The sequence below is a fragment of the Gopherus evgoodei genome, chromosome 8 (assembly GCF_007399415.2).
Source record: "Gopherus evgoodei ecotype Sinaloan lineage chromosome 8, rGopEvg1_v1.p, whole genome shotgun sequence".
Classification (NCBI taxonomy): domain Eukaryota; kingdom Metazoa; phylum Chordata; order Testudines; family Testudinidae; genus Gopherus; species Gopherus evgoodei.
In genome coordinates, this window is record NC_044329.1 from 37,520,412 (window position 1) to 37,543,109 (window position 22,698).

General features: G+C 53.1%; 1 protein-coding gene across 1 annotated transcript in view; it reads left to right on the forward strand.

The window, feature by feature from the left end:
* SLC4A9 (solute carrier family 4 member 9) overlaps positions 1–22,698 on the forward strand; it is a 71,061-nt gene that overhangs the window by 35,789 nt on the left and 12,574 nt on the right. The window contains 6 exon segments of the mRNA XM_030573355.1: positions 5,806–5,861; positions 6,677–6,871; positions 8,409–8,522; positions 13,022–13,183; positions 21,191–21,369; positions 22,504–22,576. Of these exon segments, the coding sequence (XP_030429215.1) occupies positions 5,806–5,861; positions 6,677–6,871; positions 8,409–8,522; positions 13,022–13,183; positions 21,191–21,369; positions 22,504–22,576 (779 nt within the window).

Sequence of the window (22,698 nt, forward strand, 5' to 3'; positions counted from 1 at the left end):
GCCTTGTTCCGAGATTTCTGCCAGAGATGCTCGGCAGTACGAGAGCAGAAACAGACGAGGTGGATGTTGGGTGTGAGCCAGAGCTGGGGGCTGGGAGGGCTGGGACCTTGTGAAGGGAGATGAGGGCAAAAGAGTCGAAGGTGGACAACAGCGAAGCATGGGGAGAATCAACAATCATATCAATGGAAGAAAATGCCAAATGGCCCCCTCTGATCGAACTGGGCTGCTCCCTGGGCATATCAGTCACACCTTCCCCACGCAGTGGCAAACAGTACAGCTTCTTACTTGTGTGAGCCCTTTGGGCTAGCACCATTGCAGGGGAGGGACCTGGGCTGCATGCTGACTGTTGCAGCATCCGCAGAGCTGGTAACTGAGTACAAGGCTACCTTTGGCTCTCAGGCGCCTGCCCAATGCCAGCAGCGGCAAAGGGGCTGCCCAAATGTCCCTGAGGGTAGGTCCCTGGTGGACCACATCTCAAAATAACTGGGCTGGGGGGGAGGCAGAATCTGGCCTGCAGGATTTTTACAACTGATGATGTATGAAAAAGAGGAAACCCAGCTTGACTCTCCGATCCCAGGAGGAGTGTGCAGGGCTCTCAGTTAGGGACAGAATCTCTTTACGTGTGAACTCAGGTAAATGGGATGTGGTTTCAGTGAGGCTCAGTACACATGGGACTGTCACTTTCCAGAGCAGACCCACACCTTGACATGGGTTAGACTGAGTTAGGTGAAATACTGATTGCAGAGAATTCCCTGAAGAATGTGGCTCTTGTTCTGTGTGTGAACCAATCCTGAGTTCGGGGACTGTAGGAGCCAGGGCCAGGGAATCACCAAATAGTTCAGATGAACCTGCTTTCCAGCAACTGTGACTCTAGTAATGGGTCACTCAGCCACTCTGGGCTCTTGATTAACTCCTGAAAACCCCCATCCTCTTGGAGTCGGGTTATTACCAGAAAGGTGATAGTAGTACAGGGCATCCCCTCATTAATAGAGCCACCCCCTTTGTGTATCCAACCCTGCCAAGAATAGCACAGTCCCTAGAGGGCGAGACCTTCACTGTGGCCCATATGTGACTGGAGCAATTGTCCCATGGACACCTCCCTGCTATATAATGTCTGTGTAGCAAACACAGCACATATCCAGGGGATATGAGGACTGTACTTGTGAGGATGCTCCTGCAGCACTTATGTGGCCTCACCACTAGAGGGTAACAGAGAGCCATGCTGCATTGGCATGAGTCATATCCTGATGTATTTTTAGGACTCACTGCAGGCCCCAGATACAAGGTTGGGTGCTCAGTCAGAGTTAAGGGGGAGAGTTCATATCAGTAACTAAAGTGTTACAGATCTCAGTGCCAGGGTCCCATCTGCATGCAGGAGGCATCTCAGCCTGGGTGTGAACTCAGCCGGAGAGCTCAGCTGTCTGTCCGCCGCGGGGACCCTCATGGAAACATTGAACTCCAGCCCTTCCCCCCAGTCCAGTGGTGGTCTCCTGTGCCCAGAGAGCAGGGAGTGTTAGGGGGAGTCACTGTGGTGATAGATCCTGACTCCGATCAGAACTGTGCTGGGCTTGTTTTCTGCTACTGCTAATTTCCAAGGGGGGAGAGGAGAATTGGCCGCTGTGGCCATGAGAGGCAGGGGCTCAGCAGAACATTAGCAGCCTCGGTCCATTCCCCAACCCCAATTCTATGGAAGCTATGGACCCCCTATTCCCCCTGCACCATCCCCTCCCAGCCAAACTCCTAGAGACACTCCTAGCGGGACCTGTCTGACAGCAAACTTCCAAAGACTCAAACCCTCTTCTCCCCCGAACCAGAGCGGGGAGATGTCGTGGCTATTTTCTTCATAACCCTTCACTCTATTGTTTGTCTGGCTTCTCAGCAGAGCTATAGAATAACCCAGACCCCACATGGCCACATGCCAGCCCCAGGGAAATCTCAGGATCTGGGAAGAGCCCAGCTCCATCATTGTAGCTCTCAGCAACAGGACAAATTCTCGTGGTCTCTGGATGCAGGAATTTCCATGCCCTTGGGTGCATGTGACATGAGCCTGGGTACCCAGGTACTTTGCTCCCTCTGCACTGAGCTACTGAGTGTCTCCTGGGAAGACAGGCCAGCCTCCTTGCCCACTCTGGCACAGTGCTGACCGCATCGCCCTCTTCACAGCTGGGCTTTGTGCTGAAGGGATGACCTCATGGTGCGCAGCTGGGACGCTCTCGGTGCCTCTTCGCTTAGTCCCACAGTCAGGCAGTTTTTTACCTCCTCCACATCTTAATGAAAGTTCTTTGTGAGGCAGCCACTCCGACAGGCTTCGCAATCAGGAGGTGTGGGGCAGAAATGTCTAATTTTCAGTCTCTCCTCTGTCAGGTTGGTTGCACAATCACTCATCTCTGGGTTTCCACTGCACGTGGGGTCTCCTATTGTCTTCTCCCAGTTTGGGATCAGTGAGCTGCCAGTTTTGTATGGCTTTGCTTTGATTTCTGGGTTTCACTGTGGTGAGAATCTGCTAGTGGGAAGATTCTGATTAGAAACTCAGAGCTGCTTTTGATTTGTGACCTTTTCCCTGGTTAATTTATTATCCTTTTAGTTCTCAGATCTTCTGAGATCTGGCTCTTGAGTCTTCCCTGTCCCTTCTCCATTCTTATCCCTCCTCCTTCCACTCTGCTCCTCTGCATTCAAGTCAGGCAGGTTCCTTCTCTTCTGTGCTCCAGCAGGAGGCACACCACGCACACAGGAGAGACAGCATTACATGTTCAGTCGCTCTCGGGGGACAGAGCATGTGCAATCTGGTCAGCACATATGAACTGTGTGGGGATGGAGCATGCTCAGTGCTGTTGGAATCCTTTGAGAATTTAGGTGCCAGACTCTAGGAAACCTCTCCTGAGTGTGTGTGAACCGTGATTTTCCCAAGACTTACAGAACTTGGCTAACTTTCGGTGGCCAGTAAAACACACACGTTTCTGACACCAGGGTGACCCTTCCTGTCACATTTCAAGTCCCTGCTCCAAAGCAGAGAGCTTCTCAAGGAAACAGTTTGAAGAATTTTTAATATGGGCAAAAAAAAGCATTTCCCCGACTTCGTTCTCAGATATGGCTGGAGCATTTTAGCTGAACCCTTCCAACAATTGTCAGCCTGAGGCAGGTGCCTGGCATGAAACATTTCAGCCTGATCCATTAAAGTTTGCCTGACTTTAGAGCAGCTGAAAACCAGGTCTTATAACAGGAAGTGTCAAGCAACCTTACCTCCAGGCAGTGCTACCAGCCCCACCTCCAATCAGGGGACACCAAGAGAAGCCATTGGAAACGATGAGATGGAGACAGCCTCATGTGCTATACCTGCAGGCCACAAGCAATGTCCTGTGGGGCACAGTTTGGGAAGCACTGCTCTAGCACAATCCCTGGGGGCAGAAGCCCCCATAACAGCTCCCAAAAGCCAGGGAGGGGTAGAACACACCAGCAGGGGGACCGAGGTGATGGTGGCAAACATCCTGTTAGTGCCACTATACGTTTTGTGGGTTTCCATAGGCGGGATAAGCTAAATGGAAAGAAAACAGCGGGGGGAGGGGGGAGGGCAGAGGAGGAGGGGCAGGTGTGGAGGGAACCTGAGTGGAAGTGACTGTGGGTGTGTCTACACTGGAGCTGGCAGAATGATTTCCAGTGGGGGTAGGCACACCAGTGCTAGCTCTGATCTAGCTAGTGCACTAAGAACAGTAGCATAGCCACGGCAGGAGGCACTAGCCGCCCAGAGGACATACAGGGGTCTTGGACAGAATTGTGCTGTTCACACCATTCTGGCTACCCTTCTGTTTTTAGGTGCTAGCCATCAGCGCTAGTGAGGGTTTATCTGCAAGAAATGACACCCCTGGCTCCAGTGTAGCTGCACCACCTGGGGCGGAGGGGGAGCCTGGATCAAACAGCCAGTCAGCAGAGGCTAGATAGAAAATTCAAGTTTTGCTTGGACTGTCCAGGGGTCCTTCCCCAGCTGGCTGGAGTCTCTGGCTGCGGTAGCTGCTCTCTGCAGTTCTCCCCCAAGGTCTCATGGTGGGCGGGAGGGAAGCCACCGCCTGGGTCCTCTAATGCAGTGGTTTCCAAACTATGGGTCACGACTCAGTACTGGGCTGTAGAATGGAAGGCACTGGGTCATGGTGGCTCCGGTCAGCACTGCCGACTGGGCCATTAAAAGTCCTGTTGGTGGTGCTGCCCAGCTAAGGCAGGCTAGTCCCTACCTGTTCTGACACCAAGCTGCACCTCAGAAGCAGCCAGCAGCAGGTTCAGCTCCTACATGGGGGGCTGTGGGTCTCCGCACGCTGCCCCCACCCCAATCACCGGCTCTGCACTCCCATTGGCTGGTTCTTCGTCAATGGGAGCTGGGGGTGGAGGGGTGGTGCCTGCGAGTGACAGCCGCACAGAGCTGCTTGTGCGCCACCGCCTAAGAGCTCGACCTGCTGCTGGCCACTTCCAGGGCGCAGTGCGGCCCACGGTGCCAGGACAGGCAGGAAGCCTGCCTTAGCCTCCCCACTACGCCACTGACTGAGAGCTGCCTGAAGTAAGCCCATGCCCCAGCCCCACGCCCCAATTCCCTGCCCCAGCCCTGAGCCCCCCAAACCCTTCCTGCACCCCAAACCTCTCATCCCCAGCCACACCCCAGAACCTGCACCTCCAGCCCAGAGCCCCCTCCTGCACCCCAAACCCCTCATCCCTGGCCTCACCCCTCACCCCTGCACCTCAGTCCTCTGCCCCAGCCCTGAGCCCCTCCCACCCCTTGATTCGGTCACGGGCATCAACAATTTTCTTCAACTGGGTCGCCAGGAGAAAAAGTTTGAAAACCACTGCTCTAGTGCCATACGAGCATGTGTGTGTGTGTGTGTAGGGGTCCTCCTAGGGACGGTTCTGGGTCGAGAGGGATGCTTGGGGGAGGGGTGGCCCCATGGCCCCTGCTCTGGCTGCTTCTGTGCCTAGCATGCCTAGTATAGGGGCGTGAGAGTCTTCTGTTTGGGGAGGCTCACACGCAAGTGCCAGAAGCTCCCTAGAAATAGGGGGACACCAGTGTCTGGACCATGCCCCTGCCCCCGCTCAGCCTCTTCACCTGAGGCCCCAACTGCTGCTTGCTCCTCTCCGCCTCCTTACCCGAGGCTCCGCCCACTCACTTCTCTCTGCCTCTTCCCCCAAGACCCCAGCCGCCTGCTGCTCACTCTTCTCTGCCACCTCTCCCATGGTCCCCCATACTATACTCGCTCTGCTCCACCTCCTTCCTGGAACAGGACAGACCATGGGGCCATGCCCCCATCACCTTTTCCTGCCTTAGACAAGCGACAGGAGAGGAGGGGGCAGAAGAGCAAGCGGTGGAGGGGAGTCTCTGGGAAAGAGGCGGAGCGGAGCATGAGCGGGACCATGGTCTGGGCACCAGTGGCCACCCCTACTTCTATGGAGCTTCACTTCGGGTATTCCAGAGGTGGTGGCAGGCCAGCATGCCTTGAGAGGGGTGACCCAGGCCACATCCACGGCCTCTTATATGTGCCGCCCATGTGGCTGAGTCTCAGTTAGCACCATCCCTAGGAGACGAAGCCTCCTGATGAGACCACAGCCTGCTAGCCCGAGGTCCAGGAGGAGGAACCTTGCTGATAGCTGACATCCAGCACAGTTCACGCCCCCATCCCCGGCACTAACGACTGGGGACCAGCTCCACTGTCTCACACCAGCCCCAGGCCGGAGCCCTCTGAGACCCCCTGCAAACACTCAGGGAGACACTGGCTGGGCACCATGGTTTGGGGACGGGGAGAGAAATGTCTGATAGTTCATCTTTTGCAGGCAACGCCTCCATGCTGACTGAGATGCTGCTCCCACCCCCTGGCAGTGCTGGGATGGTAAGGACCATTCTCTCCAGCCGCTGGGGTGAGCGAGGGGATGCTGAGGTCCTGGCAGGCTTGTTCTGGGTTGGGGCTCCCTGTGTTCCTGGGGCAGTGCTGGCATCATTGGATCCCTCCCAGGACCAGACTGTCTCAGCAACTAGGCAGTAAAGTGATGGTGCTGGGCCAGGCCTTTTACCTAGAGGTTCTGCATGGGAGACCCTGTTCCCCTTACATGGGGGACTTGCATGTTTCATGGTGACCGTGTTTCCAGGCGGTGACCCTGGGCTCCAAGAACACTGGTGTCAGCCTCACAAAGGGGCCCTTCCCTGCTGCTAGGAGGGGACGCCCCTTCCACAGCAGCCTCTCCCTGCCTGCCCTCTGAGAATGGCCTGGCAGCCACTCATGCATGGTGCCTCACTGACCAGAAAGAGCCATGCACGTGGGCATGTGTCCACATAGCCCAGGGAGTTCTGCCAGATGAGCCCTGTTCAGGGGCAGGCCTGGTGCAATCCCTGCAGGCTTGTCTACGAACACCTGGCTCAGTGAGCCTGGTATGAGCAGGGGACGGATGGACAGATACAGACAAGAAAATGGCCTCTAACTTTCATCAGCACTAACCAGCCCCAAGTGTGCTCTCCTCCCCCACCCCTGATTGCACCACCAAGCTGCAGGGTAACTGGCCATCGTCAGCCAGTGCCTACCCACCCGTCATCTATGAATGATCTTTGCATGGACTCCTCTGATCCCTTCTCTTTGGCCTGTGGGGTCGTCTTCTTGTCCAGCCGGCTGGCTCTCCTCTGCCTCTGAAATGTCTCCCTTTGTCCCCACAGCAGCAGGGTCTGGAGGCTGCAAACTGGTCCCTGCTGACGCGGACAGAGTGTTTGCGAGTGGGAGGCCATCTGGTGGGGAACAGCTGTAACTACGTGCCTGACATCACTTTCATGGCCTTCATCCTCTTCTTGGGGACGTTCCTCTGCTCCATGACACTCAAGAGCTTTAAAACCAGCCGCTATTTCCCCACTGCCGTGAGTGTTTCTCATCCCACCTCCTGCTCTGCAAGTACCGAGGGCATTGTGAGGAGGGTGCCGCTGTCTCTTCCTGTGCAAGGCTCTGTACATTTAGATGGCTTTGTGCAGACAGCTCCTGCTTCCTGCTGAGTGTAAGCATCTCAGCACATGCAGTACAGCTGCTACCGACCAGCCATGGCAGGACAGCCCCAGAAATAACCCTGAAAATCAGGAGCATTGCTTTAGAAAGTTATATAAATCTCCAAGTGTTGCTCAGCCCAGCACTGTCTGATGCCCTGCAGCTCACAGAAGCGGCGCTGGTGACCTGCTGAGTGCTGTGCTCTCTCCTGGTCGCGTGTATCTCACCCCAACCCACATACAGGGCCTCCCCCAATAGGTCTCAGAGTGGTGGCACCCAGGGGGTAAGTGGCATTATCCTCATTTCACAGACTGGGAAACTGAGGCTTGGAGAGACTGAGGCCAACATTCCCAAATGTGCTTACTGCCTGTGGGTGCCCAACAGGACACTGGTGGCAGTTTCAGGCAGGACACCTAGCAAAGGAGGCACCCAAAATCAGTGGCCCCTTTTGAAAATGTCAGCCAAGGCCACAGCAGGGGTAGGGGGGCACACTGGGAATAGAACTCAGGGCCTCAGTTCTGAATGGGGTCAGCACCACCCCAAAGGACAGTTGGGGAGCCCTCCTCAGTAACACTGGGCTTCCCAGCTCCCACCCGACAAGAAAGAAGTGCTAAAGTGCTATTTAACCTTCCTCTGTTCCTCTTTGGGGCTGGGGCCTCAGCTTCACCTTCATCCTGCCCAAGAGCAATTTAGTGCATCCACCAGAATTATCCCCCCCAATCAAAGCTAGCGGCTTCCCCTGGGCATGCGTGGGAGACTGGCTTTATAAGGAAAGGCAGAGAGGCTGGGCCTTGCTGCTCACAATCCACCAGACTTTATTCCACACTCTCCATAAATAACCTCCCCCAGCTTCCTAGTGAGCTTCCTGCAGGGTCGTAGCTAGGTTTCAGGGATAGCAGTGTTTGGCAAAAAAAAAAAAAAAAAAAAGGAGGAGTCCTTGTGGCACCTTGGAGACTAACAAATTTATGTTAGTCTCTAAGGTGCAATTAGAACAGCAGCAGGGGGCATTCAAAACACTTATTACCTCATCTCCCGCATTCCCTCCATCCCAATGCAGGGGGATCACCAAGATCTATTATAAAAGCATGAGCAAGTGCTGGCTTCGTTGTGTGATGTCTCTTGCTTTTCACTGTGGGGTGTTTCTGGAGGACATGGCCAGGGGTATCTCTGGGATGTGCAGATTGCCCCCCCCACCCCTAGCGCACAACAACTAAGCATGCTTAAAGCACAGCATGGCTCAGATCGGGTCCCAGATAGCAAGTGGGACACCTTTTTCCCTGGGGACGGAGGGCTGTAGTTGCATATATAAGACAAATACCCTACCAGCAGGACAGTCCCTGTAATATTGAGAGGTCCGGTCACCCTACCTGCAGGTTTCTGATAACGCCCTCCCAATGGCTTTCTTTGCTCCCTTAGCTGAGGAAGCTAGTGAGCGACTTCTCCATCATCCTGGCCATCCTCATCTTCTGCGGGATTGATGCCATTCTGGGGCTAGAGACCCCCAAGCTCATCGTCCCCAGCGAGTTCAAGGTGAGAACTGACTGGGTAATGAGAGGGGGAAAACAGAGGAATTGCTGGGAAGGGGGGCTCACGGATGGAGAAGCGATGGAATTTGGGGAGCTGGGATGATGTATATAGGCAGTGATAATGGATTTGCGGGGAAGGAACTGTGCATGGGGCACCCACGTTAGATTCTGACGCAAACTATGCATCAGGTATAGAGGCTTTTTGCAGAGCCCATGTAGACAGGGCTGCCTGCGTGCATCTTCACTGGCAGTTCAGGGGTGCAGTGTGTGGTAGGCCCCAGCATGCAAAGGGGCATCCAGGTCCCAGTAGCCAGCCTGCATTGCAAACTGGGAACTGCAGTTTCTAAAGGCCTCACCCCCCACATTGACAGTGGAGATGCCTGCACTCTGCTCTGCTCCACGCAGATCAGATGCAGTCCTTGGGCTCCCATGATGTTGCCTTTCATCCCTCGGCTGGGTGAGATTTGCGAGCCTTTGCTCCTGTGAGGAGCCCTCCACTGTTTCTCTCTGGGCCCGAGCTGGAGAGCATATTCCTGGATCGCAGCCCCAAGGCTGACGCTGGGGATCTACAGGTACGTGCCCAGCAAAGCTGCTCAGTAGGCTGTCCATAGACCACTGAGCAGTTAATTAGTCCTACGTCGCTTTCAGTTGACCTGTTCTTGCTGTAAAGGACACATAATTCCTGTTGCTGATCAACCCCAGGTGCTGAAAGTGCTGCATGGCTCATGTTGTTGGGAGACTGGATGGCTCAGGCACTGGTGCCCACAGGCGAAGATGAGTGATGCAGCTGCCTGGGGTCCCATGTCGCCCCTCACTGGTAATCCTGCCTGCCAGCCAGAGCCACACCCCAAATCCCTCATCCCTGCTCTCCATGGTCTCCAGGCCTTGTTACAATGGGCTCCCTGCCTCGGGCCAGCCCTGGGCTCAGGCGACGGGTAATGAAATATGAGGCGTTCCCCTTTATACTGCCTCACAGCGTTGCACCCAGCTGGAATTGGAGCAGCTGGAAGCTGTTACCCTCTGATCATGGTGATCTGATCCTGACCTGAGCTGAGTCCCTTATCTAGTGAGCCATCCACCCTACAAACTCCTCCATTGCAACTGGCACGAGCGGTCCCCCTTGCTGGCAGGCTCAACAGAGAATCCTGCATGGGCCATGGAGAGTGAGGCCCCTAGCGAGACTGCAGGTGGTGGTGAGTGTGACGCCAGCCCGGCTGCTGGCCCTACTCTGTGGATCTAGGCACCACTCCATTCACTGTAAAAGAAAGGGATTCCATGCTGCCCAGTTCGGTGCTGCTCTGGACCTGCCCCCTCTGCTCCAGGGTCTGGATGGGCCCCTGGGGGACCAGCTGCTATAAGGCCTGCCTGTCTAATTCCCTCTACCCTACAGTCTTGATTCATCTTCTTCAGCACTAGAACTAGAGCAGGACCAAGGAGCCCTTGAACCTGCTCAGCAGCTGGATCTCAGGAGCCAACATGCCAACAGGGCTGGACAGCTTGTTGAGACTCCTCTGCAGAGCTTGCAGACTGTCTGGGAATCCAAGGCAGCCCTCAGAGCGTAAGGAGGAGCTCCAAAGGAAGGGGAGACCTTTCTTTGACCTCCCCTCCCAGAGGGCCAGTTCAGATGGGTACCACGCAGACTGGGAGTGTAGGAAGTAAGGGATCCACCGTCGCAGGGCCCCATACTCTGATGCCAGAAACTCTCTCCAGAATTGTCCAGCCCATCATGGAGGTCACAAAGAAAGGAAGAGAACAAGGAACGGCGCCTGAGAACTTCCCCTGGAGCAACCATGCCTTTCCTGGCTGCAAACTCAATGCCCCCTTTGTCACCTGATGCCCCAGGCAAATTGGTAACATAAATCTGTCACACCTTCTGAGTCACAGCATCAGCTACACCTGGGCAGTGCAGGAACAGGGGCCAGATTGACAGCCCTGGGGACTGACCTCATTGTGTTAGCCATGGAACAAATGGGCAATGGCCTGGCAAGCACCCTACAGGTGCCAGCGTGCCCCACGCCTCCCAATCCTGGACCTGCCGACCTAGTCCAGCCAGGGGGCAATCAGGGAAAGCTGCAGTGGTGGTGTCATCACACGGAGAGCTCTCCACTCACAATGGCATTGAAAAGTCCATCTAAGTCACAGGCCGCCAGATGATAATGGCTTTCTATGACCTCTCTCTTCCCCTCCTTCCCTCGCCTGGCCAGTCTGTGGCAACCCTTCTCTTTCCAGGTCTGCGTTTCCACACTGCCTCTAAAGGTGACACACAGACCCACTCCTCAGTTCCCCACTGGTTGTTCAAACCTCATTGTGCAAGACAGAGCCATAGGGCTCCGTAACCCCTCAGCTCTCCAGCCCTCCACCCCAACCGTGCAGATGGGAATGTGCGGGGCTGCATCCCACCTCATGCGTTCCCCCACATTTAAGTCAGCTCCTGACAGCTGGGGGTATGGAACAGATCCAGAACGTGCAATGCTGTGCAGCAGGGAGAATTTTGCCTACATTAGGCCACCTTCCTCCCTGGAGTAACTCTGCTGAGTCCTCCAGGCTGACACCCGAGACCAATCTGGCCTCTGGGTTTTCCATTCAGCTCTTTCCCTTTCAGCACTCTCTGCAATTACAGGGCCAAGAGGGATCTGCAGAAAACTCAGGGACTGTGGGATTTTATAGCCCCTTGACACTGCCCTCCCCGCCCAGCTCTGCAGGGTGACTTCCTTTCCTGTGAAGGAGGAGGGGGGAAGCGCCAGCCAATCCCTTGATCTATAAATAACCTCCGCTTAGCAACTGGACCCAAACTAAACAGTCATGTAATCATGCAAATGATGCCACAGCACACAGCAAAGCAGGAGACACCAGCTCAAGTCTGGGCTTGGGTTCCCTCCCCCCCAGGCCTGGGTGTTCAAAGGAATTAGCAGAGGCTGCAGAGCTAGTGTGCAGGCTCTGTGGCGGCCCATAGCTCCCTGTTAGGCAGATTGTGCATCAGGTTAATGAGGGAGCCACTTGCCCGTTCTCTAAGCTGGAGGCAAAGTACCACCTGGCAAATGTGGGGGGAAATGCCAGGCCTGAAAGGGGCAGGGCAAGGCACCCTGGCCTGAGCAGAATGGCTGCTGTGACATGTTTTGGCTGAAGGCCAGGGTGTATTAGGACATCTGTAATGATAAGGGTCCCTGGCAGCTTCCCTCCATAGATCGCAAAGGGTATTTCTTAATTAAAGCACATGCAGCAATCCTGAAGCCAGAAGGTCCTATTATCCCCATTTTAGAGATGCTTTCACTGTGGAATTATGCCTAAGATCGTATTTTGTCAGTGGAAGAGCTGGGAATGGAGAACGGGGAGAAATCGCCCACACTCCTGCTCTAACCACTGTCCCACGCTGCTCTCTCTACCTGCATATTTTTAAAGCACTGGGACTTTTCGCATTCGTCATCTTTTTCTAGATTCTCCATACCTACCTTCTTACCATGGGTATAGGGCTCTACTGCATTTGCCCAACTGGGCCTGGTTTTCAGACTCCAGGGAGACATGTAGAAAGGTGTGCACAAATTTGTGCCTGATTTGTATGTGTACTGACGCAGGCACCTACATGGACCTGGATTTGCATGAACACACGGCCAGACAGACATCTTCACTAGACAGACAGCCCATGGGGATGTGAAAACCAGGCCCACAAAGGCTGCCATGAAACTAGTGTTACCAGCACTCACAATTGCAAATTTAGTACTTTCTTCAAACCCCAGCTCCTGGTGTCATGTGAATACAGGACAATCTCAGATTTCATTTAAAAAAATAAGTGTTGCTAGCCCTCGTGGTGGCAGAAAAAAGCTTGAAAATGTGACTCAAAAGTTTTAAATCCAGCAGGCAAAGAAAAAGCGTTCCCCCATTTTTTTATTATTTTCTAAAAATCTCATGATTTTAAATCAGTTTTTGTGGCCCTGACTCATGATTTCTGAATGTTAGTTTGGTACCAATGTGAAACCATGGCCTGGATCCCTCCCCATGTGCCGTGCAACAGGAGCAGCTGACTGCACAGGCCTGGCCCCATCTCTCGGGGCAGGACTGATGCCCTTGCACAATAACAGGGAACAGTGGCTGTTGGTTAACATTAATCAGCTGGAGCATGGCCAGGAGCGAGCACAGATAGGGTTGTTCACAAACATCCAGGGCTCGGCTTGGGATTTGCTTACTGCCTCTTGGGGCCTGGCTACTGCCATGGTGCAGAGCACAGACCGCCATTCCAGTTAGTCAGGAGAAGCATTTTCCCCCAGATGCAAAATTGTACAATGGCCAGGGGGAGGGGAGTGAGGGTTCCCTTTGCTCTGAAGCATCGTTTGTTGGCCATTGCTGGTGACCTAGTGGAGAACCATCTGGGCCAGTGGTCTGACCTGCCCAGCCCAGCCCAGCCCAGCCCACCCCAATGGGCTGTTGCCCAAAGTGCTCTTTGCCCATTAGTAAGTGCAGTGGAGGGTGCTGTAATGTACAATCTGACCTCTTGCACTCCCCGTGCAGCCCACAAACTCCCAGAGAGGCTGGGTCGTGTTTCCTTTGGGAGTGAACCCCTGGTGGGTTTGCCTGCTCTCCGCAGTGCCTGCTGTTCTGGTCATCATCCTCATCTTCATGGACCAGCAAATCACCGCTGTCATCCTCAACCGCAAAGAATACAGGCTCCAGGTCAGTGTGGGGCAGGCCAGCCAGGGCATGGCAGGAGGCTGGCAGTAGGGATCTGGGTATAGTGGGAGGTTGGCAGTGCAGGGCAGACCGGCCCAGGGATGGTGGGAGGCTGGAGGTGCTGGGGATCTAGATATAGTGGGAGGCTGGCAATGCGGGACAGGATGGCCCAGGCATGGTGGGAGGCTGGCACTGTGGGGCAGGCCTGCCTGGGGATGGTGGGAAGCTGGCAGTGCAGGGCAGGCCGGCCTGGACATGAAAGGAGATTGGCAGTCCTGGGGATTTGGGCATGGTGGGAGACTCGTGATGTGGGACAGGCTGGCCCGGGCATGGTAGGAGGCTGGCAGTATGGGGCAGGCCGGCCCAGGCATGGCAGGAGGCTGGCAGTACAGGGCAGGCCAGCCCAGACATGGCGGGAGGCTGGCAGTGCGGGGCAGGCCAGCCCGAGCATGGCAGGAGACTGGTGGCACGGGGAAGGCTGACCTGGAGATGGGAGAATGGGCTGTATTAGAGAGAATCACATAGGCTTGTGCCTGTTCAACACCTTGCGGGTTTCCTTAATCCCAGGGCTCCAGGGAAACAGTCGTGTCTGCCCAGAAATTGGCAGCCGGTAGGTTAAATCCCATCTGTTCTAGGGGCTCTAAGGGGCGGGGCTCAGATTGCCAACTTTCTAATTGCACAAACCCAAACACCCTTGCCCTGCTCCCTACCCCGCCCCTGCCCCAGCATGGCCCTGACCCTTGTCTAGCCCCCTCTCTGAGGATCAGTGCCACACTCACACCATCCACTCCCCTCTGTCACTCGCTCTCTCCCATCCTCACTTGCTCATTTTTGCTGGGCTGGTGCAGGGGGTTGGGGTCCAGGAGGGGGTGAAGGTGTTGGCCGGGGGTGTGGGCTCTGAGGTGGGGCCACAGATGAAGGGTTTGGGGTGCAGGAGGGGGCTCCGGGCTAGTGGAGTGCTGCCAAGGGCTTCAGACTGTGGGAGGGGGCTCCAGGCTGAGGCAGGGGATTGTGGTATGGGAGGCGGTATGGGCTCTGGGCTGGGGGTGTGGGCTCTGGGGTGGGGCCAGAAATGAGGGGTTCAGGGTACGAGAGGGGAATCTGGGCTAGAGCAGGGGGCTGTGGTGCAGGAAGGGGTGAGGGCTCCAGCGGGCGGTGCAGGCTCTGGGGTGGGGTGAGGAATGAGGGGTTTAGGGCATAGGTGGGGGCTCCAGGCTGGGGCTGGTGGTTGGGGTGTGGGAGGCGTTTCAGGGTGCAGGCTCTGGGCAGCGCTCACCTCAGGTGGCTCCACGGAAGCGGTGACATGTCCCTCGGCTCCTACGTGGAGGCATGACTAGATGGCTCTGCACACTGCCTCTTCCTCCAGGTGGTGCCCCCGCAGCTCCCATTAGCCGCTGTTCTCGGCCAATGCGAACTGCAGAGTTGGCACTTGGGCAGGGCAGGGGCAGCACATGGAGCTTCCGTGGCTGCCCCTATGCCTAGGAGCCAAGGGACATGTCACCGCTTCCGGAGAGCTGCATGGAGCCAAGTAGGGAGCCTGCCAGACCCACGCCAACTGGACTTTTAACGGCCTGGTCAGCAGTGCTGACTGGAGACACCAGGATCCCTTTTCAACCAGCCATTCCAGTCCAAAACCAGACACCTGGTCACCGTAGGGGGGGATCCCTGCAGGCTCTGATCTGAAACCTTGCCCTAATGCACGGAGGGCAGGGCTGGGGAGACATTGGGAGCAGGGGCCCTGCTCTAGGCTAGTCTCCCAAGCATTGGTGTACAATGCAGTGTGAAGGGCTGGATTATCACGGGGTCATCTCCCCTGGGTTAAAGCGGATCAGACAGGAAAGGCTGATAATGCCAGGTCTCCATGTTAACAGGAGATGCAGCTTGCTGGTATTGTGTAGTGATGGGCACAGTGAGGTCTGTTTCTGAATGGAGTTCTGCCTCAGCGAGCCAGGCCCCAGAAGGGGGATAGGTGCCTGCAGAGCTGGGGAGGGGTATGTTGCAGCTGCTCCCCGGCCCAATTTCTATCAGCATGAAGAATCTGGACTAATGCAAAACCAAATCCAACCTGGGGGATGTCTGTGGGCTGGTGAAGGGCTCTCCCAGGGGAGTGCTGGGCCCTGCATGCCTGTCCCTGCATTTGGGGACATGGTGACATTTGAAAACAAAGGTATTATGCAAAATCAATGCACTGGCAGAGGGAGGGGCGCTTTCTTCCCCCCTCCCCTTGTCAGAAGAGAGGGAGCCAGGAATTCTCCCAGCTAATTGCCTGGTGGAGGCTGTCAGCCACTCAGGGACTGATCCTGTGAGGAGGTCACAGTCTCTGGCAAGGTGCTGAGTACTCTCAGTTGGCCCTGAAGTCACTGGGAGATGAGGTCACTCAGCACTTCCCAAGATCGAGCCCTTAGCTTGGGTCACAACAAAGCCCCTAAATCCACAGAGGCCTCTAAACACAGTGTTCTCCACATGACATCCCTCTGAGCCCTGGGACCCCTGGCAAAGCAAGGGCTAGCTCCTCCCATCACCCAGGGAAACAAGGGCTTCCCCAGAGCCTTTCATGCTAGGATCTCAGCCTGCTTCTCCAATGCCAGGCAGCTTTGTCAGCTCCATTTTAAAGCTGGGAAAAGTGAGGTCCAGAGAGACTAGTGACTTGCCCAGAGTTACACAGTGAATCAGTAAGGACTAAATGCCCAGTCTCCAGCCTCCCAGTGTCCTGATCTGAACACTAGGCCACACTGCCTCCCTTCAGACGATGCCCGCAAGGGACCTTTTCTTTGTGTTCCTCCCCTAGTCTCCCTAGCTTAGCTGCCTGTCTGTCCCTAGCATCCTGTGGCATCATTTGCCACAGGCACCGACGTCCCACCTGAACGTACTAGCAGGAACCTGTTTGGTTGAGAGAGTGCCAGCTTTCTCTCTGACACTGCTGTGCCGCTTGGCCCCGCCTTACCCAGGGCTGGGCCCGGCTGGCACTTGTTTTTCTCATGAGGTGTACTGAGGTTTTCCCTAACCTGCTCGCACAGGCACAAACTCAGAGCCAAGGACAAAGCCTTCTCCAATCATCAGACCTTGTGCTAAGACAAACAGGTTCATTGGGCCTGGGCATGCACCTGGTTTTGTTCTGCTGAGCTGGGATTGTGACTTATCCAATTGCTCTTGCTGTGCTTGTTCACCTCCCTGAATCATATCAGTTGCCCTCCGAAAGCATCTCCTAAGAGTTACCAGCAGGAAGATACCCACTCTCCTTCCTTCCTGGAACAAACCCCTGCAGCAGCTGTTGTGTTAGTCTGACTTCCCTGCCTGGTTCCGAAGGCTGGAGCGAAATAGCCAGCTTAGCTTTGAGAAAGAGAAGGAGAAATGAGCTGCAGTGCCAGAACTAGGTACCAGTAGGCCTTAGTAAAGAAGTCCTGCTGCATTCGGCAGGAAGTCTCCAGAGGCCATGGCACAGGCTAGACTCACCCCCAGGAGCCAGATGAATGGTGGCAGAAATGGATTCGGGAATAACTTGGCAGAAGAAAGTACTGAGCTCAGTTCCCTGTGACTCCTGGGGTCAGAGCGTAGTGTTTGTTCTTTGGGGATGTCTCCATGTGGATTCCGTTCTAGACTGTGCATGTGCTTCATACATGTGAGCATGGAGTCTGGATAGCAGTGTCTGTTGGGGCACACCTGTGCTGTGCATGTCCTCCTACCCCCTGCCAGCTGACAGAATACCGTCACCATCCTTCAGTTCCTGCTTACAGCCCATGGCAGCAAGATGGAACCAAACCTGCTGCCCCGTCATGCTCTCTTGTCGTGCAATGTCTTAGGGTTCATTCCCTTAAAATGACATTCTTTCCTTCCTCCAACTTTTGGTTTTTTTATTATTGTTTTGGCCACCACTACCACCTCATATGGCAGACTCAAAGCCTGCCAGTCCTGGGATGGTCCCATTCCTGCCCCTACCAGGCAGAACTGCTGTTTATGTTGTTTAGGTGAGAGCCCCCCGCCTTATGCCTGACCGGCTCTATCTGCTGGTCTTTCTTGCCAAGAAGTAGGAACACCCAGGAGACATGAGACTAAAACCTTTTCCTCTGGAGCAGTCTAGGAGGGGCACCCAGCAGTATGAACATCCAGCTCCAAGTCAGGCCCTTTCACTTCAAAATCCACGTCATCAGTGCCCCTGTCAGCCAGGCTGTGACTCCTGAAACCAGCACCAGTGTCTATACCCCCGCCTTGAGGTGGAAGCCCTTCAGATTCTAACCTCAGACCAGAGAGAGAGTACTCACATACTTCCAGTAACAACCTGCTGATTATATTCCAAGAAAGGAACCCAGGTTTTCTTGAAGGAAACCACCTGCTTACAGGCTTTTTACGGCTCAAGACTGGTTTGTGGTTCTCGAACTCCAGGATGCAAATTTCTGTATTGGGACCCGTCTGGCCCATAAAAAGGTCACATTTCACAGTAAGGCCCAGCCACTATCAATACCATGTCATTAACAGTGAGAGTCTTCACAAAATGCATGGCTGTGGTGGTCACAGATATAAGGAGACAAGGCATTCTTGTCTATCCATATCTAGATGATTGGCTGATCAAAGGCAGGTCTCATCAGGATGTTACCACAGCCCTAAACATAGATTGTGACCTGTTCAGGGAGTTGGACCTGATAGTAAACTACAAAAAGTAATCGCTCAACCCCTTCACAGAGGATAGAGTTCATAAGCGCTCTCATCAAATTGGCAAAGGTATATCTTCCAGAAGAAAGATTTCAGTCTATACAGACAATATCCAACAACAAGATACATCTGTCAATTACATTGAGAAGCTGTCTCAAACTTTTAGGCCACATGTCATTTTGCACATGTGACACCACTAGCCCAACTTCACCCATCCCTGTTACAGGACTGGCTGAGGTCAGTGTGTCCCTATGAGACATCAAATGGACATGCATGTCATGATCCCAGCTCATATCCTGCCATCACTAGGATGATGGACAGACTCACAGAATGTGTGGAGAAGAGTACCCTACTCTGCCTCTCCTCCTCCAAAGACACTGATCAGAGATCACATCGGGAACAGGGTGGAGTGCTCACTGGAACCATCTCCAAATACAGGGAGTGTGATCCCAGCAAGAGATTAGAGGGCATATAAACCTCTTGGAATGCAGGACAATCAGGTTAACCTGCAAAGCATACCTGCCAGCCTTAAGAAATTCCAGTACACAGAACCTAACAGACAGCACATTTGCAATATATTATCTAAACAAGAAGGGAGTTGCCCATTCCTCACCACTGTGCCAAGAGGCACTCAAACTATGAACTTGACGTTGACTTCCTAGGATTACTCCAATTGCTCTTGTCTCCCAGCAGCCAACAGCAAATTGGGGACAGATTGTCTGCTAAAACAATTATGGTCTCTGAAGAGCACCATTCTCAGACTGAGATTTCATCGGTGAGGAAATTCCACCACAGAAAACATGATGTGTCCAGTCTTTTGCTCCAGAGTAGGCATGAGCCCAGGCTGTGTGCAAGACACTGATCCAGGTCTCATGTATGCATTTTGACCCCTCCCTCTGATACCCAGGGGGAAAGGGAAAATCAGTCAGGATACAGCTACACCAATCCTGATTGGCCGAGGCAGTTATGGCTGATATCTCGCCTCCGAATGTCAACACAGCCTCCAATGGCACTTCCAGACCGTCCAGACATAATATCACAGAGCTGAGATCAAATTCTTCACCAAGACCCAAACTCATTACACCTGATGGCCCAGATGCTGGCTGGTGAAGTGCTACTGACTGTTCCCATGACAAGTCCTACTGCACGGCAGGAAGCCCTCCACAAGGAAAACCTCGAAGTGGAGAAGGCTTTCAATTTGGGAAGCCCAGCACAATCTTGATGCATTGGAGCCCCCTGTTCCCAAGATCTTTGATTACGTCCTGTACCTGGAATTCTCTGGACTCTCATTCAGTTCAACGAAGGTCCATTTTGCAGTGATTTTGCCATGCCATCCTCTCTTCCAGTCAGGCCCAGTATTCTCCCATCCAGCTGTTTCTAGGTTTTTTAAAGGATTGCTTCACACTTATCCACCAATCAGGGAGCTCCAACCTACCTGGGATCTCCATATTGTCCTTTCTGGTCTCATGGAGCCCCATATTTGAGCCTTTTTCTGAAATCTGTCTACACCACCATACTCTCAAGATGGCCATCACACCAGCATGTGAGCCCTGAGCTCTCCTCGCCCATCCTCCTTCCACACATTCCACAGGTGGTGGTGAGTCCTCATCCCAAGTTTATTCCCAAAGATGGCTTGGACTTTGAGTTAACTCAATCTATTCATTTTCTCTCCCTCACCTGCAAGCCCCACTGCTTCCTCGGAGAGAAAAAACTTCAGACCTTGGATGTCTCAAGGGCTTTGCTAAATTGCCTGGATAGGCCAAAGGGCTTTGTCCTGTCTCCCCTGCTGTGCTTCTGGAGCCATTTCTTCCAAGAGAGTGTCTACATGGATCACCCAGTGCAATTCGGGCTGCTCTCACATGATCAAGGGGATATTCCTCTGAGTATCAAAGCTCATTCACCAGCACTTAGGCTGCCTCTTCTGTGAATTTCAGCAACATGCCCATATTTGAGATCTTTAAGGCAGCTATGCAGAGTCATACGCCCTCACCTTCATTAACCAGGATTGCCCTCAGCGTGGCTGTGAGATAGGACAGCAGACAAAACATCCCAAAGAAGCACAGTTACCACAAGGTGTGTAATTATTCTTTATCCTCAAGGAGTCGGGCAGCTGCTGGGTAGCTGTGAAAATGTTCCAAAATCCCAAATTTTAGCATGAATGATTTTTTGTCTGTAAATTTGTAGTGGAGAGCACATTATGTATGATTCATTAGCCCCCTGTTCAGTACATCCAGCCAGGATCAGGGACAAAATGTGACTTAAGCAACCAACCCCACCCAACTAATATAGTGACTAGAGCAGAGGAGGTGAACAGTTTGTGAACAATCCATGCTTTATGGATGATTGTTCCACAGCAAATCCTACTGAAGAATGAATACATTTGCATTATATTGGGATTTGATTACAAATGACAGGCTAACCAGAAAGAGGACTAGGTACATAATTAGACTCTATCAGCTCAACTCTTCACAGTGACTATGATCATCATTCTACAATGCTAGTATTTTTATTTATAAGCCTTTGTAGTTTTCAGACAGACCAATGAACAGAAACAAAAAAGAATCAGAAAGCATGAAGAGAAATATACCATCCATGAATAGTCTCAACAGACAGCATTAATAATGGCTAACTTGTTATACAGAGACACTGGTCACTGGAATATAGGGTGCACATGCATTTTGACTGGATCAGAGTTTGGATCTCATCCTACACCTTGAGCCAATCAAGAACTAACAGGATCCTGACTGTATATATTTTCTTCTGTTTTTATTGAATTACTGCGAGCCAGTTGACTTCAGGGGGCAGGGGGCGGGGGCAGGGGGAGATTGTTTATTTATTTCCCTGTAGGTTAACTTTTTTTCCCCAAACATATATCAAGGGATCATTGTCCACTAGACAGCAAGCTGATTGCCTAATCGGTTGGTGATTTTTAAAGGTATTTAGGCACCTAAAGATGTGGATAGGTGTCTAGTGGGATTTGCAAAACCCCCAGGGCGCCTATCTCCCAGCAATTTCCACCAGCAAAAATGAGACCCTTCCCACATGACCATCCCATGGTTAAAAGTCTTAGGATAGGCCTGGCAGTGTGAGCTGAAGATAGAATAAGGTTGTGTTAGCCCAAGGGAGGAAGCGAATCCCAGAGTCAAGGGTTCTTCACTGAGAATGTCCTACTCCCAACCTCTGGCTGGGGTCTGTCAGCTCAGGTGCCTCCGTAGAGCCCAACTCCCCTGCAATGGCCCTTGGCTACATGCACAGAGCTCCTGCTCCAGACAGTAGGATCCACTGGAAACAAGCTGTAACCTTTAGTTTTCCATTCCCTGCAGGCTGATGTCTCTCTGAGCACTGATGTGTCTCTCATTCCAGAAAGGGGCAGGTTTTCACCTGGATTTATTCTGTGTTTCTCTTCTGATGATCCTCACATCTGTGACTGGTCTCCCCTGGTATGTGTCTGCCACCGTCATCTCCCTGGCCCACATGGACAGCCTGAAAAAGGAGAGTACAACTTCTGCACCAGGAGAGCAGCCCAAGTTCCTGGGAATCAGGTATTGTGCCCCCCTCCCATTAAGCAAAACCACCTTGACAGTTCCAGCTGGCGTGCTCTCCAAGGGCCAGGCTGACCCTGGAATTCCAGTGCTGAGTTGTAGTGAGCTCTGTGGCGATTATTATTGGTAGAAATCGCTAAACAACGAAGGGAAAATGTGTTCTGCTGATGATCTGGTGCTGGAAGTGCTCTGAGAATTGTCTTCCCAGCCAACCTGACTCCATGTTTCGGAGTACAGGGTGCTATGCGAGTAAGGAAAGAAGCTCCCCTTCCCCAGCTCCTCACTTCACAGTTGGGCAGCTTCATTACGGGGGAATTTTGCATTCCTCTAAAGTACCAGGTACCAGCCACTGTGCGGATTGGGATTTTGGAACAGATGTGTGGCTGATGTATAGAAAACGAATGAATGGATGGGCACACAATCAGATCCATCTGTCTGTCTAGTAGACAGTCAACTGGGAGTTTCGTGTTGACTAGAAAGGTCTGTAGATGCTCTCTGCTCACTGGGCAGAGCTATATACTGTGCTACAACAGCAAGTACTAAGTGTACATGGATTTTTTGTTACCGGTTTTCACACCATGCTAAGGCACAGCTATCTGTGCAATAAGGCCATCGTATACGGTGCTTGTAACCCCATACAATTCCCAAACAGTCCGTTGTCACTGTGCTGCAGGAGCCAACAACAGGGAAAAGTCTAGGGCGATGGCAGAAGTTTTTTCCTTGACTCTTAGACATCATTTCTCCTTTTGCAATGCCTGGTTTGACTCTGAGGTAAGGAAGTGAAGGCTGGTGCTTCATAGCACCTGGTTCAGAGAAGAATAGCAAAGCGGAACAGGAGCTTCTGCACAAGCTCTTCCCAGATGATGCCTGCAGCTCCATTTGGAGCAGCTGTGTGCAGTTCCTTGTTTTGTTCACATTCAAGTTAGCCCTAGAGGCAAACCGGAAATGGAGCATTAGCAGAGGCTTAGGGGATACTACAGGCAGGGCTACTTGCAGCTAGGGCATCTTTGTATGGCATTGGAGCAGTGCACTGGCTGTTCTGCTCTGTATCTCTGGCCATAGATTGGGGCGGGTAAGAGCTGTGGTTCAAACATGAAATACAAAGTGTCTAACAGCAGGAGTGTTCCTCTGCAGGGAGCAGAGACTGACTGGCCTGGCGGTCTTTATTCTCACTGGAGTGTCGGTTTTTTTGGCTCCGGTTCTCAAGGTAATAAAGCGTTTTTGGTTGACGTCATTATTATAGAAGGGGGAAAAGATTGGACTATCAGTTAATTTTCACTCATCTAAGCCCAAGAAAGTACCATTCACCATCCCATATTGTAATGGATG